This window comes from Brassica rapa, chromosome A09 (genome assembly GCF_000309985.2).
Source record: "Brassica rapa cultivar Chiifu-401-42 chromosome A09, CAAS_Brap_v3.01, whole genome shotgun sequence".
NCBI classification, from domain to species: Eukaryota; Viridiplantae; Streptophyta; class Magnoliopsida; order Brassicales; family Brassicaceae; genus Brassica; species Brassica rapa.
In genome coordinates, this window is record NC_024803.2 from 2,113,185 (window position 1) to 2,138,233 (window position 25,049).

The 25,049-nt window shown below is 36.7% G+C and overlaps 5 protein-coding genes and 1 pseudogene across 5 annotated transcripts; 4 read left to right on the forward strand and 2 right to left on the reverse strand.

The window, feature by feature from the left end:
* The first annotated feature begins 947 nt into the window (after positions 1-947).
* On the forward strand, positions 948-4,521 carry LOC103837011 (xyloglucan glycosyltransferase 4). The gene is made up of 4 exons (XM_009113341.3): positions 948-1,861; positions 1,981-2,289; positions 3,016-3,420; positions 3,673-4,521. The coding sequence occupies exons 1-4, from the start codon at positions 1,220-1,222 to the stop codon at positions 4,345-4,347; spliced, it is 2,031 nt and encodes a 676-aa protein (XP_009111589.1). The 5' UTR covers positions 948-1,219; the 3' UTR covers positions 4,348-4,521.
* A 245-nt stretch (positions 4,522-4,766) lies between these two features.
* On the forward strand, positions 4,767-8,589 carry LOC103837013 (gibberellin-regulated protein 14). The gene is made up of 3 exons (XM_009113342.3): positions 4,767-5,418; positions 5,519-5,669; positions 6,173-8,589. Exons 1-3 carry the CDS (start codon positions 5,350-5,352, stop codon positions 6,355-6,357), a joined length of 405 nt encoding a protein of 134 aa, XP_009111590.1. The 5' UTR covers positions 4,767-5,349; the 3' UTR covers positions 6,358-8,589.
* A 164-nt stretch (positions 8,590-8,753) lies between these two features.
* On the forward strand, positions 8,754-9,947 carry LOC103837014 (peroxidase 31). Its single transcript, XM_009113343.3, has one exon. The coding sequence runs from the start codon at positions 8,815-8,817 to the stop codon at positions 9,793-9,795; it is 981 nt and encodes a 326-aa protein (XP_009111591.1). The 5' UTR covers positions 8,754-8,814; the 3' UTR covers positions 9,796-9,947.
* Positions 9,948-11,657: 1,710 nt separating this feature from the next.
* On the reverse strand, positions 11,658-15,524 carry LOC103837015 (probable galacturonosyltransferase-like 10). Its single transcript, XM_009113344.3, has one exon. The coding sequence runs from the start codon at positions 12,931-12,933 to the stop codon at positions 11,872-11,874; it is 1,062 nt and encodes a 353-aa protein (XP_009111592.1). The 5' UTR covers positions 12,934-15,524; the 3' UTR covers positions 11,658-11,871.
* Positions 15,525-16,452: 928 nt separating this feature from the next.
* LOC103837016 (DNA-directed RNA polymerases II, IV and V subunit 6A) lies at positions 16,453-17,958 on the forward strand. Its single transcript, XM_009113346.3, has 6 exons — positions 16,453-16,670; positions 17,028-17,061; positions 17,158-17,330; positions 17,411-17,462; positions 17,537-17,604; positions 17,704-17,958. Exons 1-6 carry the CDS (start codon positions 16,633-16,635, stop codon positions 17,771-17,773), a joined length of 435 nt encoding a protein of 144 aa, XP_009111594.1. The 5' UTR covers positions 16,453-16,632; the 3' UTR covers positions 17,774-17,958.
* Positions 17,659-23,315, reverse strand: LOC103837049 (annotated as a pseudogene).
* Between the last annotated feature and the right edge of the window lie 1,734 nt (positions 23,316-25,049).

The window sequence follows — 25,049 nt, forward strand, 5'->3', positions numbered from 1 at the left end:
AAAATTTTGAAATCGGACATTTTCATTTTCTGCAATTTCAATATCTAGAGGTGGAGCTTCTCTTCCAAGTTCAATTGGTGCATCAAGTTCACGCTCATCTTCAATTATCATCTTATGTAAAATTATACATGTAGTCATAATGTCATGTAACACATTTTTTTTTCCAAAAACGAATAGGTCCTTTGACAATAAAAGATTCAAAGGACCATTTTATAAATAAAAAAAGTTCAACTCCAAAATGGAGTAATGGGTAAGATTACTCCATAAATGGAGTAACCCTAGCCATTACTCCATTTTCAACTCCAAAATGGAGTGGGGTTGGAGAAGATTTTACTCCATAATGATGTTTGGAGTTGAAAATGGAGTAGGGTTGGAGATGCCCTTAGGGTTCAATGTTTTGAGGATTTTGTTTTAAAAGTTTACGTTTAAAACTTTATGACAATAAAATATGATGTAAAAGACAAAATAACTGAAATATATAGATAGTATCTTTCTGACGTATATTTGTGATATTCGTACATATCAATTTTATATAGAAATATAAACTATAATTTATATTTTTCTATTTATATTTACAAAGGATTTCTTGCTTGTAATTAAACATTTAGAAAGCAATTGTTTGGTTTTTCCATGTTACCAATGGTTTGAAATGTTTGGATTCTGGTGATAATTTCAAATACAAAACTTAATATGGTATATTATAATTTATTCTATTGTTTTTTGGGGAAAATTGTTCTATTGTTAAATTGCATCTTTAATTATGAAAGCTGGAAAATAATATGTTGCCAGAAAAAAAAAGATCCACTAATAAGAGTTGGACTTTTCAGACAAACAAAATACCTGCCGTCAAAAATAAATCAATTAAAAAAAAAACTTTTCCTATAAAAAAGAGAGGAAAATTCAAAGAAATGAGGACTCTCTCTTGTTCTTCTTCTCTCCTCTTTATTAGCTGTTGTTCACTTCATCACATGATCCTCGTCCCTCTCTCTCTCTCTCTCTTCAGTTACACAGCTGCGCAAGCGTATCTCAAGTTCTGATCCGATCACTGCTTTGTCTGTGAAAACAAACGATCCAGTTTCTAAGGAAACATTAATGAAACAGTGACGCCTCAATTGCTTACTTCCTTGTTTCATCTTTATAATGACAAACATTTCTTAGTACCAACCAAACCACACATCCAATCTCTCTTTCTTTTTCTCCCTCTCTCTCCCTTTCATTCATGGCTCCAAACTCAGTGGCAGTGACAATGGAGAAGCCAGACAACTTCTCCTTACTAGAGATCAACGGCTCAGACCCATCCTCATTCCCTGACAACAAAAGAAAATCCATCAGCCCAAAACAGTTCTCATGGTTCCTCCTCCTCAAAGCTCACAGAGTCGTCTCCGCTCTCTCATGGCTCTTGGCTTCGGTCAAGAACCGAATCGCTTTCTCCTCCAAGAACGTAAACGAGGAAGAAGATCCCAAGAGCAGAGGCAAACAAATGTACAGATTCATCAAAGCCTGTCTCGTCATCTCCATAGTCGCCTTGTCGATAGAACTCGTGGCTTATTACAAGAACTGGAATCTGGATCTCATAAACCGACGACCGTCTTGGGAGGTTTTCGGGCTCGTGGAGTGGTCTTACATGGCTTGGCTCTCGTTTCGATCCGATTACATCGCTCCCGTTGTCATCACTCTCTCCAAATTCTGCACTGTCCTCTTCTTGATCCAGAGTCTTGATCGGTTAGTCCTCTGTCTCGGATGCTTCTGGATCAAACTCAAAAAGATCCAACCCAAGCTCAAGGACGAAGAACTCGATTTAGAAGACGCTTCTAACTTCCCAATGGTCCTCATTCAGATCCCAATGTGCAATGAAAAAGAGGTAAAACCATAAACATACTCTGTTTTTTGCTCTGTTTTACTCTGTTTTACTCTGTTTTTACTCTGTTTTGCTCTGTTTTAATGCTCTGTTTTTAACTGTTATGATATGTTCTTGTTTAGGTGTATGAACAATCAATAGGAGCAGCTGCACAGCTTGACTGGCCTAAAGATAGGATCTTGATTCAAGTTCTAGATGATTCGGACGATCCAAATCTCCAGCTTTTGATCAAGGAAGAGGTATCAGCTTGGGCAGAGAAAGGTGTAAACATTATCTACAGGCACAGGTTGATCAGAACTGGTTACAAAGCTGGGAATCTCAAGTCTGCAATGACATGTGATTACGTTAAAGATTACGAGTTCGTTACCATATTCGACGCAGATTTCACGCCAAGTCCTGATTTTCTCAAGAAGACAGTTCCTCATTTCAAGGTAATCAATCAATCATACACACAATCTATTCATACTGAAAAAGGAAATATCTTTCTTGGAGTTTTGTACGTTACGATGATGTTTTAAGAAGAAGATGCAGTAAAAATATTTGACGTTTTTACACTGATTTTTTTATTAGGAAGATAATCTATCAATGATATACTCGTCACCGACAGTTGTCTTGGTTTTTTTAATTCAATCTTTATCGGTGGGTCATGTTCAAAGTAGCCGACATATATAATATAAAGTTTTATTTTCTATATGAAATCATAGTAGAACCGATAAAACTGAGACAATACTAGTCTTCAGATTAGTTGAACCTAATCTTGATTATGTTTTATTTTGGTTTTTCCTTTTTGTTTGCATTTTGTTATACATATTCACATGTCGTTATGGGCTTTTATAAAAAAAAATGTAGCATTTAAACCATTATTTTTCAACTGTAAACGTCAAAGATGGTTTGCAATTTACATTTTTAATGAGAAATATTTTATTTGCGTTTGTTTATACATATTCACATATTTTATCATATTTTAAAGCATTTTAAGCATTGCTTTTTTAATGAAAACATAAGAGATGGTTAGCATTTTACATTTTTAATGACTACTTATTAAAGAAAATAACATATACACACGAAAATGCACAATTAGCGTTTAGCATGTGTAAGAGTAAGATTTTATTAGAAAAAGAGAAGCTAAAAAAAGAGTGTTGTGTTGTTTCTTGCAGGGAAATCCAGAGCTAGGACTAGTCCAAGCAAGGTGGTCCTTTGTGAACAAAGACGAGAATCTCCTCACGAGGCTACAGAACATAAACCTATGTTTCCACTTCGAAGTAGAGCAGCAAGTGAACGGAGTGTTTCTCAACTTCTTTGGTTTCAACGGAACTGCAGGAGTCTGGAGAATCAAAGCATTGGAAGAATCAGGCGGGTGGCTCGAGAGAACGACAGTTGAAGACATGGACATCGCGGTCAGGGCTCATCTCAACGGTTGGAAGTTCATTTACCTCAATGATGTTGAAGTCACTTGCGAGTTGCCTGAGTCTTATGAAGCGTACAAGAAGCAGCAACATCGTTGGCATTCTGGTCCTATGCAACTTTTCCGGTTATGCCTTCCTTCAATCATAAAATCTAAGGTAAACTAAACCAAAACCCATCTATAACTAATGTTTAAATTAGATGTCTAGGTAGTTTAACGGGTCATCTTGAGACCAAAGCATAAACAAGATTAAAGTGTTTGTGCTAAATTTGAATAAGAGGTTTCAACTTAAAATCAATTGGCTATAAATCGACTGAGTCTATCTTTTTTATATATTAGTTAATTATTATTTTTAATTACCAAACTTCATTCATTCATTAACATTTGGTTTTCGATTTTGATTTTGCAGATATCGGCAGGGAAGAAGGCAAATCTGATCTTCCTCTTCTTTCTTCTAAGGAAGCTTATTCTTCCATTTTACTCATTCACACTCTTCTGCATCATACTACCATTAACAATGTTCATACCTGAAGCTGAGCTTCCTTTGTGGATCATCTGTTATGTTCCTATATTCATTTCCCTTCTCAACATTCTCCCCTCACCTAAATCTTTCCCTTTCTTAATCCCTTACCTCCTTTTCGAGAACACAATGTCCATAACCAAGTTCAACGCCATGATCTCCGGATTGTTCCAGCTTGGATCGGCTTACGAGTGGGTTGTGACCAAAAAGACTGGGAGATCATCTGAATCTGACTTGCTAGCGTTTGCTGAAAAGGAAGAGAAGTTGCATAGGAGAAACTCGGAGTCCGGTTTGGAGCTTCTAAGCAAACTCAAGGAGCAAGAGATGAATCTTGCTGAGCAAGAAACCCCTAAGAAGACCTTTGGTGGGCTGGTGAGGCCGAAGAACAAGATCAAGAAGAGGAACATGGTGTTCAAGAAAGAGCTTGCGCTGGCGTTCTTGCTTCTAACCGCAGCTGCAAGGAGCTTTCTATCGGCGCACGGTCTTCACTTCTACTTCTTGCTATTTCAGGGGCTGTCTTTCTTGGTTGTAGGGTTGGATTTGATCGGAGAACAGATCAACTAGACACACACAAAGTAAGGACAGAGAAGAAGGGGGGATAAACCAGATTATATTCGCTTACTTTTTTGCTTGTTTTTTTATTCTTTTACCTTTCTTAAATGTGGGTTTTATACATAATTTTCAGAAACTTATAATGTCCAGTTTCAGATAAATGAATGAAACGATTAATTTCTTAAATGATCTTGGCCTAACTGTTAAAAACATACCGATCAGATGATATGTAGAAAGAGTGATTAGATTCTGCTAATGATCAAACTAAGAGATGAGCCAGCGCGGTTTGCTAAACATGTATACCATGATATTCTTGAAAAAGTTCACCCGTGATGCTAAAGAGTTCCCAAGAAAATATTACTAAGCCGATTGGTTAAACCTACAAGAAGTTGGTTTTAAGTTTATAACACTAGACTTCGTATAATGTTCAACTATTCAATAAATTTGATATAATCCTACGTTCATCAACCAGGCAATACACATATCATTTAACTAGGTTAAGAACAAGAGACCATATTAGAGGATTTAATTAGGCTAATAACTATTGACATTTTCATATTTGCTGTTACATATTTGAGGTGCTATATTTTTACATAAGATAGGTGTTCTAGTCAATATCTTATGTACTATGATCCGCGTCTATATATTTTATCAAACACAACTATAAGAAATTGGCAGTTTGCTATTTTGATCAAATCGATTTCCCCTACGGTTCTACCGTTTTAGAGTATGTGTGGCTGTCTGTATAAATGTAATACCACTGATCGAACCCTCTAGATTCAACATTCGAATAAAAAATCTATAATATGGAATGCATATAACATTTTTAAATTGGAAGTGTGGAATCCTCCAGATTGAACACGTCGGGTTGTGTAAAATTTACGGAATGGGACAAATGGCGGTGGTTAAAATTACGTTGCAGTATATGCCACTCACTTCAAGTTCTATTTATAGACCATCAATAAACAAATTTATCTCTAAGTGAGGCTTCAAGCAAATCTTCGAACTTCAACAATGTCTAGCTCAAACTCCCTTCTCTTATTCTTCTCCGTCTTGTTCACGTTAATCTTCTCACTCGTACCTGTAAGTCTCTTGTTCTCATCTTCTAACAACTTTTTTCTTTCCTAGTTTTGCTTTTAAGACTTTATGGATAATAATAGTTAGTTCATTATGTTTTGGTTAGGTCAATTCTGATATCGAAGTGGAGAAACCACCTCAACCGCTCCACCCGGTAGCTCCTGTGGGCAAACCGTCAGCACCTCCTCAGCCGGCACCAACGGTTAAACCGCCTTCACCTCCAACTACACCGCTTCTACCACCAGTTATGCCAAAAGGTAAAAAACATGATTACAATACATTTTTCTAGCAAATATAGCAAAATATCATTTCGTCATTTTTAACATGTGCTTGGAAATGGTACGTCGAAAGTAAAAGAGAACCTAATCTACGCATAGAAAATACGAGTTATCTCATTCATTGCCAATTCTCAATCGGTTTAAAGATGGAAACTCATGAATTTATTGAGAGTAAGAATTTAGTCCAAGAATTTTATACCATAAGTAAGATTCGGTTAAAGGTTAATGAGCCAGTACGTGCATGCGTCACAATGAACCATTTTTCAATGGCGGGTGCCGATCAATAGAAGTATAAAAAAATGATCTATTAATGAGTATGTATATAGAACTACATATGTGTATGTATACTAGAAGTTTAGATGTTGTCAAAGTTCATGAGTTAAAGTCTAAACTTGTGAACTTTGGCAACATCTAAACTTCTAGATAAATTGCTTTATTAATTCGACTTTTCTTACAAGTTATTATTGCTCATTGATGAACAGATTGCCCTAAGTTGTGTGATGTTAGATGTGGTTCGCATTGGAGACCGAAGGTATGTATTAGAGCATGCAGAACATGTTGTCTCAGGTGCAAATGTGTACCACCCGGCACGTATGGAAACAGAGAGAAGTGTGGCAGATGTTACACAAATATGACTACTCATGGTGGTCGACCTAAGTGTCCTTGATCCGCTTAAATATCTTCTCTGTAGCTTTGTAAGATCAAATGTTTAATGTCACTTTCTGAGTAGTCGACCTAAGTGTCCTTGATCCGCTTATATATGGTTTATGTAACTTTGTATGAAAAGAGATTAATGAAAAAACCTGATGTCAAATTTCACTGCTATTTCAGTTATCTTTGTATACATTTCAGTGATAAATTTTCGAATTTTTTATGGAAATTAGGGACAAAGTTTGAGTTTTGGCCTCGACTTCTCTTAGTTGAAAAGAATGTTTATATAAATATTAGTAAAAATCGGCCAACATAACAAATAAAATTACTTGAAAGATTCGGGTATATGGTCAGCTCTTTTTATGGCTTTGACGGCCAAGATCAATGACAATGTACACATATTGTGGGTCCGATATAGCACATGCTTCGACAAGAATCACAACTGTGTCTAGCTCATTACATTTTTCTTTTCAAATTTATCCTTTAATTAAATTTTTAAATAACTAGTCTTCTAGAGTAAAGTACATGCAAAACTTAGGATCATACAATGAACCGTTATAGTCGTTAACAATGTCTCTAATAAAAAGTGATTTCAAGTTCGATCATCATCGCTATTCGGACTAAAGCTATTATTCAAATTGGGGCGAATTAATGGGGGTTATGTGTAACTTAATAGTACGCTTCACTTAAACGTCATGAAAATGACCTGGGTCCGATATTTGTGAAGCCTACTTGACGGATACAATCACCTTAAACCTGTATGAAAAATAACATACTATAGAACCTGACATCTTTGTCACATAGTTAGACCTGATTTCTAAGATCTACCTAAGTTTACCGTAACTTTGCATGTAGTTCTCAGAATCACACCATGTTGATATATTGTTGTCATCATCAGTTCACTACTACCATCACCGACACCATTACAATTCATCACATCATTATCACATAATCACCATTAATAAAATAAACCATTTGACGAACATATTCGGATAAGAAAATGTATTAGGCAAATCGGTACACGTTCTCTTTTTTTTTTTTTTTACAGAATCCGAAATTTGAATTCTTGGAATTTAGCAACAACTAACAAACGCAGTGGTCTGACCTAAACATATTGCAGAATATACATTATTTATCCGAAATAATCTTTTTAGTTTCTACAATATGTATATGAATCATTTAAAAATACTATCAATATGCTTCCATTTAGATGGAAATAAGAGAGTCAGAAACACATTTGGATTCTCTTACACTGTCGATATCTTTTTTGATAATTTGGACCATTACAGTTGGATTTTGCTGTTATTTCTTCTATTGGGTTTAGTAATAGTGGTGATACAAACAGAAGATAACACTTGTTAGCCAACCCCAAGACGCCTGTTTATTATCATTATCAGCACCGACATTATACATAAACAAATAATCACAAGTACCATAAAATGTTTATGAGCGGTGATTATAAAAATACTAAGATAGTGCATCACATAGATAGTAGGACTGCCATTACAGCCCAAACGAGATTTCTTAAACTTAGTGCTTATTAGGCATGATTCAGGGGACCATTCCGTTATCATCAAGCATAGCTGCATAGGTAAGATAATCATATACTAGCTTTTAATAAAAAAATTCAAAGCATCATTTCAGTTTAGACAAAAAGATGACACTTTCTGTCTTCAAAACAAGTGTACATGGTTGAGATAGATTTCGAAATGTATATTATCTTTTAGTCCAACGTTACGAACTAAAAGTCAATAGTACTTTTTAATCCATTGTTACTACGAACTATAAGTCATAACAATTATGAAATTGCGGAATCAGCCACAAAACTTTCAATTAATCAAATAAAATCCATGAGACTCTTCTCTGTCTTCTCCGCGTGGACGAGAGAGTATCACACACACACAAAGTTTAGATGCATGTGAACTACGTAATGTCCGTCAATTTCTCTATTGATTTTTTAGTTTAATTTATCTACACAAATAATTGAACAAAACATATGCTGCATTATCATTTCATTTTACGTAATTATCCCTATACACATTTTTAAAAGAGAAAAATTATCCCATATACATCACCAAACTAGTTTGTCTTATACTAATTTCAAAATTTCAGTGGATATTCTAACAACTAATTTCCTTTAATCAAAAACTCATTTTACCTTTTTGAATCAATCTTTTGTTTGGTTCAAAATAGATCAATTCGTATCAATTTCTTTAGTAAACCGCGCTTTAATGCCAATAAACCGGTCTAAATCAGATAACCGATCCATCTTAACTAAACCGGAGCCACCACTTCCATCCCGAGTTTTTGACTTCCACACACATTCCCGTGATTAGTGGACCGTGCTTCACATCGGCGCGTGGCCTTCACTCTCACTCTCACTTTCTTCATCTTCTTCCTTCCAATATAATCCCAAGCCCATCTCTCTCTCTAGCTCCACTAAAGTCTCATTACTCTCTCTCTCTCTACAACAATGGGGGAACAGTCGCCACTCAAACCTCTCTCCTCCCTCTCCCTCCTTCTCCTCCTCCTCACTCTACTCACCACCACCGTCGACTCTCGCCTGACCACCGACTTCTACTCAAAGTCCTGCCCAAGATTCCTCGACATAGTCCGCGACACAATCTCCGACAAACAGATCACGCACCCCACCACCGCCGCCGCCGTCATCCGCCTCTTCTTCCACGACTGTTTCCCCAACGGCTGCGACGCCTCCATCCTCGTCTCCTCCACCGCCTTCAACGTCGCCGAGCGCGACTCCTCCATCAACCTCTCCCTCCCCGGCGACGGCTTCGACGTCATCGTCAGAGCCAAAACCGCCCTCGAGCTCGCTTGCCCTCAAACCGTCTCCTGCTCCGACATCATCTCCGTCGCCACCCGCGACCTCCTCGTCACCGTCGGCGGTCCTTACTACCCCGTCCACCTCGGCCGCCGCGACTCTCGTACCTCCAAAGCCTCCCTCCTCGCCGACCTCCTCCCTCTCCCGTCGTCTCCCATGGCCAAGACCATTCGCCAGTTCGAGTCCAGAGGCTTCACCGTTCAAGAAATGGTCGCTCTCAGCGGAGCGCACTCCATCGGATTCTCGCATTGTAAAGAGTTCGTGGGCCTGGTGGGCCGGAACAGTACCGGGTATAACCCGAGATTCGCTCAAGCGTTGAAGAAGGCTTGCTCTAGCTACCCGAAAGATCCGACCATCTCTGTCTTTAACGACATCATGACTCCGAACAAGTTCGACAATATGTATTTCCAGAATATCCCCAAGGGTCTCGGGTTGCTCGAGTCGGATCACGGGTTGTACTCCGACCCGAGAACCCGGCCTTTTGTTGATCTTTACGCTAGGGATCAAGATCGGTTCTTTAAAGACTTCGCTAAAGCTATGCAAAAGTTGAGTCTTTACGGTGTTAAGACTGGTCGGCGGGGAGAGATCCGGCGAAGATGCGATGCCATTAACTAAGTTTTTATTTATTTATTTAATGCATTTTCGGATTATAATATGGGGAAAAATGTGAGATTTGAGATTGTTAATCGTCTGAGTAATTGCTCATATGTTTTTCTGTAATGTTTAAACACGTATAATTTATATGGATGCTCGTTTTAATTTGGGAAGAGATCAAATACACATAAGTTCTGCATTTGAGTGTTAAGGTGATCACATGGTTTAGAATTGATTCCGGTTCAGTGTGAGTTAACCAAAATTGAACCAATGCTTCTTTTTAGTTAATAGTTATGATATATGAATGTATTTTTCTTTTGTTTGTGTCCTCAACTTTTTTTATACAACAGTATATGTTAAAACATGGACAACTATATCGTTATCGGATACGCAAATCTCATGAAAAGCCAAAACAAAATAACTGAAAAATGTTAAAATTCATTCATTACGAGAGACGACAATATCCTGTAAAACGTTCCATGCATATTTTCATATACTGTTTTCTAGCTAACAATGCTAAAACATGATGATTGTCTTCTTGTTTTTATAGTTATTATATCTGCCCACATTGTTTTCACTTCAGCTTCCCATGTGTCAATTTTGAGAACGTAAGTATTGCAACAAGTTACCTCACAACCCATGAGTCTTGCATTACTAAAGAACGTCACAAACATCGCATCTTTCTCCAAAATACTACATCCCAGAAACATCGAGGTACGGGATGTAGTATATTGGAGAAAGAAACAATGTTTGTGACTTTATCTATAGTGTGTTTGTCTTTCTCTTCTGTATGGGGTTCAAATGGTGGTGGATATGAAAAATTAGTGAGACTAGAGGAATAAAAATTGGTGCATGGAATAAAAAGAAGAAAAAAAAAAGTTTGGTACATTCATTCATCTCATCTTTAGAAGATGAACAAATTTCAGCAGACATTATAATCAATTATATAGGCTACAATGAAACTTTCATAATATATCGTATTTGTAAACTCTATAATTATGGCTAAAACCAACCATTTACACCCTTAGATCTTTCACCATTGGTTCTGATTCAAGTCTTCATAGTTTCAATTAGGTGACAAAATCCTCAGACAATAAACACATAAAGAATTGAAAATTATTGAATCATAGTATTATGGCATTTTAGGGAGATAGAAGTTGTTAAAGAAGCTTACACTACACATGAAGACATACTGAATCATAGATGTATCTTTACTATGAACCGCTTTCATTTCCTTACATACAAGACCATCTTCATTTATTTTATGGCATTTTAGGGAGATACAAGGTGTCCCGCACCATATATGCCCTCCATCTTTTTGGACAAGAGGGAAGTTCTAATGCCAAACTTAGTTGAAATAAATGAGAGGATATGTTGGAGCATATGGTCTGGTAGAGAGTTGATTAAGTTTATACCCTCAACTGAATCTCCCTCTCTGGCTATCACCATCCATGGCACCATATACTTTTATCCTTTAAAACATATTTTACTATAAATGGTGGAATTGGTTATCCTTGTATATAATTTAAGTGTTTCATAGAAATTTTGCCAGGGATGGCCATATATCTAGTTATATATAATAAAAATTACATTAGTTTATTTAAGCATGTCAAGACGACGGCCTATGTGAAATGAAAACATAACAGTCAGTCAAGCTTGAGTACAGATCTTATCAAATCCTGTAAAACATCCTCCTTCTCCACTCCCTAGTGACCCTAGACTTCGTATATCTTGTCAGAATTGGGCTTAAGTTATAAGACTTAGAAATTGGCTTCACGTATGGTGAGCCTAGGGCTGGACATAATATTCGGATCCGAATGTCTAGGTAAAGGTGAACCTAGCACATGTGTTTAGTCATTTGGACTTGAAAACAGGTTAAAGTATATAGGTAATAAATGCTTGCTGGTATTTAACAAAAATGAGATAAAATAATAGGCACACAAACATCTTGAAAAAAAAATCAAGAACTGATAGAGCAATGGAAGAGGTAAAACCTCAATGTATTTTCCGTTTTATATACATTAACAAAAGATCAAAACTCTTTACGAAGAAACAAAAAATAGAATTCATGGAATCAAGAAAAAAAAATTAAATGAATCAAAGAATCTCTAACTCTTGATTGTATTGAAGATACTGTCTTTGTGACTTGTGTAGATCATAAGGAGCCCAAAGATAATCAACAGGACAAGGCTTACCATCATCAAGCCTTACCCATGGCTTCCCTTTCCCACTCCAATGTATCAAACTAACCGGACCAGGATGCAAAGATCTGCAACTACTCACAACGTTGTCTCCACCTAGACCATGCTGGTTCCACTGATGATCAATAGCTTCAATCTCACCGGAGAACACAAGAAGAAACGGCGGCAAAGAACCCAACTCATAGATCCTCTCTTCTTTCTGAATCCTCATCCAGTTTTCGATCTTTCTCGTGTAGTCTCCTTCCCTCCACCTCACAAGATCGATCACCATCACACCTGTGTTGAAGTAGCAAGGGGTCTTGGAGTCAAAGACTCGAGAGAGGTTAGGATCTGACCAGAAACTATCTGAGAAGTACTTGGTGAAGTTTGCGTGGCAATACTCTGGCGCACCGATGGTTCTTGAACCGGTTAAAGAAGTCTTCCATAGCTTCTTGATATCGTCGACCACGATCACATCTGAGTCTAGGTAAATCACTCGGTGAACGCACGATGAAAGAATCTCGGACAAGTAGCTTCTCGCGTAGTTCAAGGGACTATCTAGAGCTTGTCTTATGGAAGAAGAGATGAGATCTTTAACAAGGGTTTCATCGAAGGTGTAGACTTTGAAACTCAGAGAAGGAAAAACAGAGGAGAGAGTCTTCACGTGGCTTGACCCTGAAGCAATGAAGTGGAAGAAGATGTTTTGAGGGCAAGAGGTGTGTTTGAGGAGGGAGTGGACTGCGGAAACCGTGCCACGCAAGTAAGCTGGGTCAAGGGTCATAGCTATGTGAACAGCTGAAGGATCACAAGCTAAGAGGAGTCTGTTTTGGGGTAAAACAGAGCATTTGGGTCCGTTTATGTACGCTGGAGCCTCTATGAAGTCTGAAGATGCATCTTCTGGGAGTAATCGGATTGATCCAACGGTGAAGAAGGTTGCGGAGATTATTGCGAAGATTATTAATCTAGAACCAGACATCATCAGAGAGAACTTATCTGTCTTGAAACTAGCTAAAGATCTCAAAGCTGAGGTCTTTTTGAGGTTTTGAATTTTGAGTTTCTGGAACTTATGGAGGAGAGAGGGAGAAAGGTCGAGGAAGAAGACGGAGACAAGAAGTGAAACGCGGTTTTGTAAAGAAGAGAATAATACACGGTCAAATTACGTTAGTTTGAAACTCGTTTCTCATTGTCACTGTCAATGTCTTTTTGTAGATATTTTTTTTTCTTTCGAGAAAAAAAATAGTTTGAAATATGATAAAAATACAATGTAAAAGCATTTTAGTGGGATATTTATGATTAAAATCTCTTAATTAATGCTCTAAGCAATTTCGAATTTATGTTAACAACATTAAATTTGAAACACGGCACATAAAAAAGTAATATTCATGAACATTTTTCATTTGTTCATAGTCAAACATTAAGGATACAGTGATGTCATGACGAAGATAACATTGAAGATACATTAATGTATTTCATTCCCATATTGCATATGCACACCATCTAGTTAACAACATCTTCTGTTGTATGGAAATTTCATATATTTATTGGCGATGACTAGCCGTTTCAATATTATCTCTCTTCTAATTTGCAAATGCGGTTGGTAATATCCACTATTTTTTGTCGTGGTAATATCCACTATTTAACATCCAAAAGTATAACGTATACATATAATCTTGGCCTTGGATATGAATTTAAACCTTGAGTCTTCATATTTTTCAACCTTGAAGACTTCCTCAACATTCAACCACTTTCTTATTACAGTAAAATAAATGTTGATAGAGGAGATTACTGAACCTATCTTAGTCAATGTTGACATAATCTCTTAATTTATATGAAGATTAAATAATAATTAATTAAATGAATACGTATGTAAATGTAGACATTACACGCATAGATATAAATGTGACATATAAAAGGAAACCATGTTAGGTGGTAGGAATCCAGCATTTTAGAATATGGGTTGATAATGCTCCAATGAACACATGGGTCCATGTGCTTTTCTACTTATTTCGATATAATATATAGTTTAATAATATATAATTATTGACTGACGCCTAAGAATAATAATATATTTAAATGGTCAGCTCACATTCATTGGATACAATGCTCTTTGTATTTAAATAATGTAACATGAATGCTTGTATTTTACTACATAAGCATGTGAGAATACCTCGTTGAGATGGATTTCATTTGCAGGTTTTTACCCTTTTCTATAACTAGAATTTGTTGGTTCCTTATTATTACTATTCTCTTATACGCACTAAAACAATGATATACTAATTGTAGCATCATGCCAAACCAATATAATTGTTGCAAAAATTTACAACCATACACACAACTTATGTTTTCTTGTAGTTGGAATATTCACTTTCGAATGTAGCACATTTATTTCTCCTGGATTTGAAACTTGTTGGCTTGTGTTTTATGTGTGGCTAAGATCTCTACAATATGTTTTTTTTAAAGCATCTCTACGAATACGATATGTTTCTTTGAACAAATGTGTTTGATAAGTCAAGGTGATGAGAAAGAACATCCTTGCTATCTCGATACATGTATAGGTCGCAGCTCATCTTGCACTTGGCTTACAGTAGATTGTATCGAACACTCGTCACGCTCGCCTTTGTTAATAGATATCCTTTTGGATAATATTAACGCTGGAGGTAACTGGTAACTTGGTAAGTCTTCCGAATAGAGCCATGTGGATCAGTGGATGTCACACATACATGAATAGTTTACAGAGTTGTTGCTCCACAATCTTGATACACGAAAATCTATACAATTATTTTGTGTTTACCGAAAAGCAGCCACTACCCCCTTTCACTTGTTTTCATGTAAATCATGCAACTGCTTTCTTATAAAATTTATTTTAAAAAAATTCCCATTTTTGTTTGCAATTGTTCACTAGAATTAAATTGGCAAATGAGGGAAATAAATATATTGTAATGTTTGAATACAGCTGTATGTGCGGCTATGGGCTGGCAATATCATTATTCTTTGTAAAATGAGTATGCATCTCACTTTGAATATGTTTACCTAACTACAAAACTCTTCCTACCATTACCAATTCTAGCGACTTCTTATTAGAAGAAACTCAACAAATGAAACTTTCGGAACGTCTGCTACTTCAATAGCATCAAAGCTGGTGAAAAGTGAAAATTAGGTTATTAATTATCTTGATCAGAAAACAAACATTTGGTTTTATGTATTGTGATTTCGAATATACAGCTCACTAGTATCCTTTTAAATATTCTATATATATTAAAATGTAAAACAAATTAAGCTTAGCTTCCCAGCAAGAAAAGAAGATAATAATTATTATTGAATTCAATCATAATATATGGACGGAATTAATTAGTATAGTATAAAATGATTTGGGTTACCATGAAACTTTCAACAATATCAAACCGACAATCGACTACTAAAATTATATCGGAAATAATTTCATAGGTCGTGCGTAGTTCTTCTAATAGAACGTTTCATAAGAAAAGAACGTACAATAAAGATTTGAGAAGGGAAGTTATTTTTATAGTATTTCTAGAAATTTCTTTAGTAATTTATTATTTTATTTTCATTTATAAATATTATAATACTAATAATTTTCGAATCAATATAATTTAAAAAAAAAATGATGTTAGACAGTTATATTTATAGTACACTAAGGACCTGATTGGTTCAAACGCATCGGTTGCGGTTGCGGTTGCGAAAGTTTGTGGATGCGGACGATTGCAGTTTCTACCGGTTTTAAGAGATTTGTACGATTGGTACTGCGGTTAAAAATTAGTACGTTTGCGGGTGACTTATGACTGGTTAACTATCAAATACGGTAACAGTCAAATAATAAATTAACAATATTTACATTTAATATAATTATAAAAAGATCAAAAACCATAAAATTATAATATATATAAAATTTATATTTAGAAAGTTATAATTTTAATTTTTGAAAATTTATTGAAATTGTTTTTATTATAAAATTTTATAATATTAATTAAAATAGAATAGATATATTTTAATATTTTCATAATTTCAATTTTAATTTTTTTATTAAATATTTTTACTTTTGTATATATATTGTTTTAAGAAAAAGAAAAAAAATTTACCCTCCCGCAACCGCCTGCAACTGCAAACGCTAGCTGGAGCCAGCTTTTGAATTTAAGAGATTCGGAACGATTTGAATCGGTTTAGAGCGATTTGAGTGATTGTTGCAAACCGCCGACAACCGCTACCAACCGCAAAAGCTGCGTTTGCGGGTGGTAGCGGAAAAACCAGTCGCCCCCTAAGCCACCTTATAAAAATTATGTATAACAAACTTTTATATAATTTTAAAATTTTTAAAAATTAAAATTAGTTACATAAATAGTTATATATACTTTTTGTAAAATTTGATATTCCAAACTTCTGAATATAAATACTAATCAAAAAGTTATAACAGAAATTTATTTGAGAGTACCAATTTTGACTCCAAATATATTAAAAGACAACATTTTTGTAAGAGTTGGGCCAAATCCAGTTTAGATGTAGAGTAGAGTACCAAGACGAAGGCGGTTTAAGTAAACCGAAATATATTTAGGCAGTATAAACCGGAATAAAATCAATTGTCAGTCAGTTCCCCACACACACGAGCACACCAAAGCGGCCTCTGCGACGACACCTAGGGTTTCACGAGTGAAATCTCAAATCCATGGCGGACGACGATTACCAAGATGTCGACGATTTGGGGTACTCTCTCTCTCTCTCAGATGATTCTCTCTGTTTCTTCTCTTGTTGATTTCAAAGATAAGACCTTTATAAATCCTACGGAAAGATCCAATTTTTATGGTTCAAAGAGTTGTCTTTTATAATACAGCTTGATTGTCTATAAGTTATACTTAGAACCCATCTCTTGGAACTGCATGATAGGTAGTGATGAGAGCTTACTCTGTTTTGAGTGTTCATGAGAATAGGAAGAGAATACTCTGTTTCACGCAGAGTGTTTTCTGTTAGAGGTCTTGATTAGTATAAACAAAAAAAAAAAGACGAGAGCTTTAGAGTTTGTGGTGATTGTGAATAGAGCTTACATGAGATTGTGTTCTGTAGGTATGAGGATGAGCCAGCAGAGCCGGAGATTGAAGTAAGCTGTTCTTCTTCTTCTTCTTCTTTGTAGGAACTGGACATTTTTATTGTTTTCTGTATGTAATTTGCTGAGTAATTGCTGTGTTGTTATTAGGAAGGAGTAGAGGATGATGCCGAGATGAAGGAAAATGATGATGTGGATGGTGAACCTATTGAGGCAGAGGATAAGGTGGAGGAGGAAGCTGTGCCACGTCCGCGTAAAACATCAAAGTTTATGACCAAGTATGAACGTGCTAGGATACTAGGCACTCGTGCTCTCCAGATAAGGTTTGGTTTTCGCCTCTCAGACTATATCGAGCTGTTAACTTTTGGGTTCCTTTGCTTACTGTTTTTGGGTGTTGATACAGCATGAATGCACCTGTGATGGTGGAGCTGGAGGGTGAGACTGATCCACTCGAGGTAATCTCACAAACTAAAAGGTTACTGGTTATATGAAGAAAGCTAAAAGGTTACTATGAACATTGGTTCCTCAGATAGCAATGAAGGAGCTTAGACAGCGTAAGATACCTTTCACAATCAGGCGTTACTTACCTGACGGGAGGTGAGTTTTCGCATCAAAACATTTTCTTGCTTTGTTTTCTTGTTATCAGTTCACTTGTTTGATTGGCTTTTTTTTTTTTTTGTGCCCTCTCTTAATCAGCTTTGAGGAGTGGGGAGTTGATGAACTCATTGTGGAAGATTCATGGAAACGTCAAGTTGGTGGTGATTAGTCCATAAAAGTACTCTATTATGTAGCCCTTCTCCTATGTTGTTACATGCAGTTGAATCAAACAAAAGTGAAAACATATTTGCTCTTGTGTTTGAATGCTTCTAGCCTGCTTTAAACTGAAGCGTTTTGGATAATATAACATTGTCTACTTAGTAGTACTATAATTGCGCTATATAACATGGTTAATTTCATTAGAAATGAATGAGTCGTCTCTTTCATGACCCAATCGTTCTAAAAAAGTATTCTGTTTTGAAGTTAAACTTCAATAAAACTTAACAACTTCATGATTTTTATATATGTCATAATTATTTTAAATCTGCAAAACTTTTATAGATAACTTTTTTTTTTTTGGCAACCTTTTATAAATAACTAGTATACATACAAAAATATTACAGCTTCAATCGGAGATATTAATACTTGACGTGAATATGAAAAAGATGTCAAGAACGACTATCTTTTGGTTACAAAAAAAAATAGTTTGGACAAATTTTTTTATCTGAGTATTATTATTGTTGTAGTATTTAAATGTGTGTAATAATTCTATATTAAATATTTTTATAAAACTTTTTTTTGTTAAATTTCTTTTATAATATTGTTGTTGTCTAAATCTAGTTTTAAAATATTTTAAATTTTATTTAATTTATGTGCAAAACTTCAATTTATTAAAAAAAAATTATGAGATAATTTTTAAAAAAATTATACCGATAAAAGACAAAAATATTTAAAAATTATAAATAAAGTATGCAATTTTAAGTCAAAATATAAAAAAAAATATGAAATTTCAAATTTGAAGATTTGAAGTTTATTTTAGAAATGATTTTAGAAAGTAGTATTCGTCTCCAAAGCTTTATTCAACATGAAGTTCTATGGAGGCTGACGAATGTGAAGTAAACATATGTAGTACCTTTCACAAACAAGAAAGAATGTGTCCTACGTACGTTTAACGAGTTTCCCTTTGTCAAGAACAGCTACAAAACCATTATCAACTCAGTTCTCATATTGAGAGCGTACATTATAGATTAGGCACGTTCTTGAGGTTTAACATCTCAATGAGTTACAAAAACAAAACTAAGTATCGATCTTTTCACTTTCATCTTCTTGACCTTCAACAAAGATTTCTTTGGAGACTGACCAATGAGAAGTAAGCACCCGAGGGACCTTTTGCCAACAACTTCGAGTGGTTCCCACACTCAACTACTTTCCCTTTATCCAAAACCGCGATGACGTCACAGTTTTGTATCGTGCTAAGCCTATGCGCGATCACCACACTCGTCCTCCCAATCATCACTCGCTCAAGCGCGTCTTGCACCACGCGCTCCGACTGACTATCCAAAGCGCTCGTCGCTTCATCGAGTAACAGCACAGACGGGTTCTTCAAAACGGCACGAGCTATAGCAATCCTCTGCTTTTGTCCACCGGACAACAGTACACCTCTGTCTCCACAGTTCGTGTCATAACCGTTGGATAATTGATGTAATGAAATCATGAGCATTTGCCGCTTTCGCCGCCTCAATAATCTCCGACTCACTAACGTTCTCTGACGCGCCTCCACCGTACATTATGTTCTCTCGGATGGTTCCAGCGAATAACAGTGGCTCTTGGCTAACCAAAGCTATGTGTTGACGTAACGTTCTCAAATGATACGACTTTAGATCACGACCGTCGATTTTTACACAACCCTTTAAAGGGTCGTAGAACCGTTCGATCAAGCTAATGATCGTTGACTTTCCTGAACCACTTGGACCGACAATAGCTGTTGACTTACCATCCTCTATCTCAATAGACAAGTTCTTGAATATAACCACGTTTGGTCGTGTAAGATAAGCAAAGTTAACGTTGACAAAACTTATCTGTCCTTTTATTTTCTCCGTTACGTACCCGTTTGGACTCTCCGGCTCAATGGTCGTGGAACGGTCCAACACTGCGAACACAGACCCGACCGCATCTGAGCCTTTAGCTAGATCGGTCGTCATGCTCCCAGCGTCTGCTATAACTCGACCAGTAGTCAAAAATATCGAAAAAATCTGAAAGAATGCTGTCGCCATCATCTTGCCGTCATCGATGAGTTTACTACCATACCAGAAGTTTAAAACCCAAGTGCATGTTATAAGGCATCGTGAAGTTGCGAGAACAGTCCCTGCTAGCCACGATTGGCGAACGCTTTCCTTTCTTGGACCTTCTTGAACTCTCTTAAGTAGTTTCAAGATCCGTTCTTGTGACGAGAAAGACGTGATGGTTCGGATGTTGGAGACAGCTTCTGCTGCTAGTTTGCTACTCTCGTCTTGCGCTTTGATTGATTTCTTGGATATGCTTTTGAGGAGAATGCGTTGCGCGTAGTAGCATACCACAACTAATGGCTGTGCTGCAATCATCACAATGGCTAGCCGCCACGCGATGACCAGACCTATTGTACAAGCTATGGCCACTCCTGATATGGTTTGTACCAATAATGACACACGCTCACCAACCAGCGACCTCGCCTATATGGTAACAAAAACATTATAAGATCAATAACTGGCAAGAAAGAAAGTTGTTTATTACCAACATGGTTTGAGTCTCTTACTAGAGCTGGGCAAAAAACCTGGATTCGAATAACCGAACCGAATCCAATACAAAAAAGTAATACTGAACCCAAACCGAAATTGGTTAAATATCCGAACGGGTCCATAATTTTGCTATTTAGAGAAATATAACTGAAAGCGACCCATAACCGAAGTATTTCGGTTACCCGAATGTATTTAATGTATAAAATATCCAAAATATATATAACATTTTTAAGTTGTCTAAAATACTTTAAAATATATATAAATAGTCAAAAGTAAATGTCTAAAATATATAAACAATACTCAAAACACCCAAAATATTTGAAATATCTATTGATTTTCTATCTAAATATTCAAGCCAAACTAATTTATATGTTTCATATATTATTTTTTTTTGTTTGAAAAAGTTAAAGTATATATGAATTTAATTTTTTTAGATAATTTAAACCGATTATCCTAATCCGCAAAGATCCGAATTAACATTCCCTAATCTCGTACAATGAGGAGGATGTACGGGTTTTCAGGCCCAAAACCTCCAAAACCTTTTAAAAAGTTGTTTACTATAGCTCAAAAGACATACCAAGTTAGCTTATTTTGCAAGTCTTGAGCAAATTGCACCACTCGAGTTCTCTTCTTCATCGAACCAGTTGACTTCAAAGGTCAATATCTTCGAGAGCATCTTCTCTCTGATACGTTTCGTTAGGTACTCTCCCATGTAAGCAAAACTATAATGTTGAATGATATTGAACAAGAAAGTAAAGACAGCTAGACCAACAAAAAGCAAGACAAAGATCCTTGTCTTCTCCTTGATCTCATCATGACTCGTTAGGAAATACACTGACACCATAGATCCTGAAAAAAATGCGTACATTGGTTGTACTCCCCCATTTAAAGCTGCACTTAAGCAACCATACAATGCATGTTTCCACTCTGGTCTATTCATTGCCATCAGTCTCTTAAACGATGGCACAGGCGGCTTCTTACCCTTAGGAACTGAACTAGGAAGATTCGAATCAATGCTTGAACTCGTTAACATGTTAGAACCACTTTCACTAGACAGTTTTGGACCGTACTTCAAATCTTTGCTCAATATCGATAACTGACCTCCTAGCACCCTTACACTGACGTTACCATCAGATTCTTGATTATCCATCTGTTGCAAGCGGACTAGAGAAGTATATTTACCATCCAAGTTCCCCATGAGCTCTTCATGTGAGCCAGCTTCTACTATGCGACCATCTTGGACTACACAGATAACATCAGCATCACGGATAGTGGAGAGGCGGTGAGCAATAACAATAGTTGTACGGCCAACAGAGGCCTTGTCTAAGGCTTCTTGGACTACCCTTTCGGATTCTGAGTCCAATGCACTTGTTGCCTCGTCTAGAAGGAGAACTGCTGGTGATTTGATTATGGCACGTGCAATTGCCACCCTCTGCTTCTGTCCCCCTGACATTTGCACGCCTCTCTCACCAACCTTTTTTTTGTAAAAATAATCAAATTACATTCTGCTAAATACAAAATTTCACATCGAAAGTTGGAAAAAAGATTTTAAATAATATATAAAAAGTACTCGCCAATCCATTCATAAACAAGTGATTTTGAATTGGAAGTCCATCTAACTTAATATGTTCAACTAAAGTCAATATGTTCTTAAATTGGAATTTAAGTTTGACAAAGTGAACCTGAGTTTTGTATCCATGACGGAATTGAGAGATGAAGTTATGAGCATTTGAGGCTTTTGCAGCTTCCACCACTTCATCCATGGATGCATCCTCTTTACCAAATAATATGTTCTCCTCTGTTGTTGTAGCGAAGAGAGCCGGCTCTTGGCTGACTAAACCCGTCTGCAATCTCAACCAGTTAACTTGCAACTTATTAATAGACACACCATCCAGAAGAATCTCCCCTGCGACCGGATCATAAAACCTCTGCAAAAGCGACAACACTGTTGATTTTCCTGACCCGCTTCCACCAACCAGAGCCACAGTTTTTCCTGATGGAACTCTCAGACAGAAGTCATCAAAGATTGGAGTTTCTGGTCTAGATGGGTACATGAACTTGACATGCTTAAATTGGACTTCTCCTTTGATTTTCTCTAGAGTTTGACCTTCAGGGTTGTCCGAGTCGATATCTGGAACTCTTAATATCACTTCCATGATCCTTTCCCCTGCTACAAACCTCGACCAAGTGATCTGAAAGGTGTAAGAAGATACAGAAGATCAAAACTACAATAGGGTTTCTTGTCTCTCAAGAAACTAAAAACCCTTAAACTATAGTTACTTACATGCCGCCAAAGGTAACGCAAATGATGACTGCAAAGACAGTACCACCTTTGGCACCATGGTACATAACCATCCGACTTCCATACCATGTCATGAACGCCCTAATGGCGAAAACGATACCACTGCTCCCAATAGAGATACCTTTAACTAGCCCTTGTCTCAGCCCTAGCTTCACCAAGCCTTGAAGCGCAACTGAGAATTTAGCTATCAACTTCCTCTCACTGCCAAATGCATAGACGGTTCGCACCAGCGAGATGGCTTGCTCGGCGATAGAACCAGCTTCATTGTACTCTTCACGTATTTTCCTTGAGCTGCTGATAAGGGCACGTCCATACATCAGTCCAGGGATCAAGAGGAGAACGACGAACGGGAAGCCAACGATTGTGAGTCTCCATAGCATGATGAAAGACATTATGTAGCTTGCGGCAAAAGCAGATGCATTCATCAAAAAGTTCGGCAACTGCATGGAATTTAAATCATCAAAAATAAGAAACATGATTAGAGTGAAAAGATAAAGAAAAAAGGTTAAGACCTTTTCACTGAGGACGTCTTGGATGACAAGGCTGTCACTAGAAACACTTGTAATAACATCAGAAGTGCTTGTGACATGAAGATCAAAGTAACCCACATCTTGTCTCAACACTGCTTTTAAGTATCTCTCTCTCATTTTTGCTGCTTGTCTCTCCCCTGTTGTTGTCCAGCAATATTCTTCTGTTTTGTATTTAGCCCATCAAAAAATTTAAAATAAATAAATAATTTATTAATATTAAATAATATGTCATATGTCAAATCATAATAAGTATTGTAACAAAATATTTTGTCAACTAAGTTTGACAAAATTTGGCAACTATGTATTGTGTATATTGAAAGCATTGTACTATAAATCAGGGGGGCTTGGAGAGTGTTGTAATCCAAGCTAAGTGAGTTGAGAGAGTTAAGTCCTAAAGAGTACTATATAAATTATTACCAAGTAAATATAATATTTTAATGGATGTAAATATATTTAAACTACACTTGATTTATTTAAATACAATTTTACAAAAAAATTTAAAATAAATCTGAAAAAATGAAAATAGCCGCAGCGTCTGTCAAACGAACAACCCAAAAATCTACTTCCTGCGGCAGCGTCAGCGTCGACCTCAACTTCCTGCGTCTTCTAAACGAACAATAATCGGCGTCTGCGTCAGCGGCAGCGTCAGCGTCTGCGAAACGAACAACAACTGTCCTCATTGACGCTGCCGCTGACGCAGACGCTGCCGCTGCCGCCGAAACCTGCGGCAACCAAACGAACAGGGCTATAGAAATGTACCAAAATAACATTTAAATTTGGTTTATGTCTTTGTAGATAAGAAAACATTGTCTAATAACTTACCAAGAAAACATACCACCCAAGATGCACCAGCGATATAAAGCAAAGCTACAGCATTCTGTTAATAACCCAAATGTGTAAAAAGAAGGAAAATAAATTAGAACTCTTTTCACGTCAAGATGCACATTTATTTACATGGTGAAATAGCTTATATATGATAGAGTGAATTACATAATAGGACACATTTGCCAACTTATATTTCACTTTAGAACACTTTAGTTATCAAGGTAACATATATATTATATTTGTTTTTTACACCTATTGTCGCTTCTAACATATAGATATGGTTGTAGTAGCCGGTAAACCGGACTGATGTAAACGATATAATAAAAGCGAAGTTAAGGAAATAGACGAATATAGAAAACGAATACGAGAACGATAAGAAACCGTATCCGCAACAAGACATGGAGGCGAGATATGATCTCTTTCCTTAACTCAAAATATTCGCTCCGTTAGTGAGACGGGACTGTACGAATATAGAGTCCCAGGATACAACCATGGCAGACGACTCACGCCTCACCCGTGATCGCCCTATCGAACAAAAAAATCTACGAAACACTCTCGCAATAATAGACTTACGCAGAGGGAATTTTGCTGTTGGATTTCGATTCAGAAAAGGTTGAAGAAAATGAGAAGAGGAGAGTCCGTATTTAAAGAGAAGACTAGGAGCGGTTTTTCGAAACTGTTGCGAACGTTTTTCCGAAAATCTCGCAAAGATCTCGGAGTGGAACGTTGAGCAGCTTTCTCCGCAAGTTTCTCTCTTGTTGACTCGTTCTGATCCATTTCGAACAGATAAACTTCGTGTTGTTTTTAAACGAACTACATGTCGTTTATACACAAATGTCATGCTGGTTTTTTGGAAATAAAATGGCAAAGCGTTGAGCTTAACTTGGTCCAAAAAGAATAATTCTTATCGGGCCAAAGGCCCTCCACCCAAGCCCAAGCCCAAGCCCAAGCCCACGCCCACGCCGAGCCGAGCCGAGCCGGCCGGACGGCGGCGGCGGCGCGCGCGTGGGGAGCTCTCTCTTCCTCTGAGCCGTTTAATCCAAGGAGAGTGTGATACCATATATATACATCACA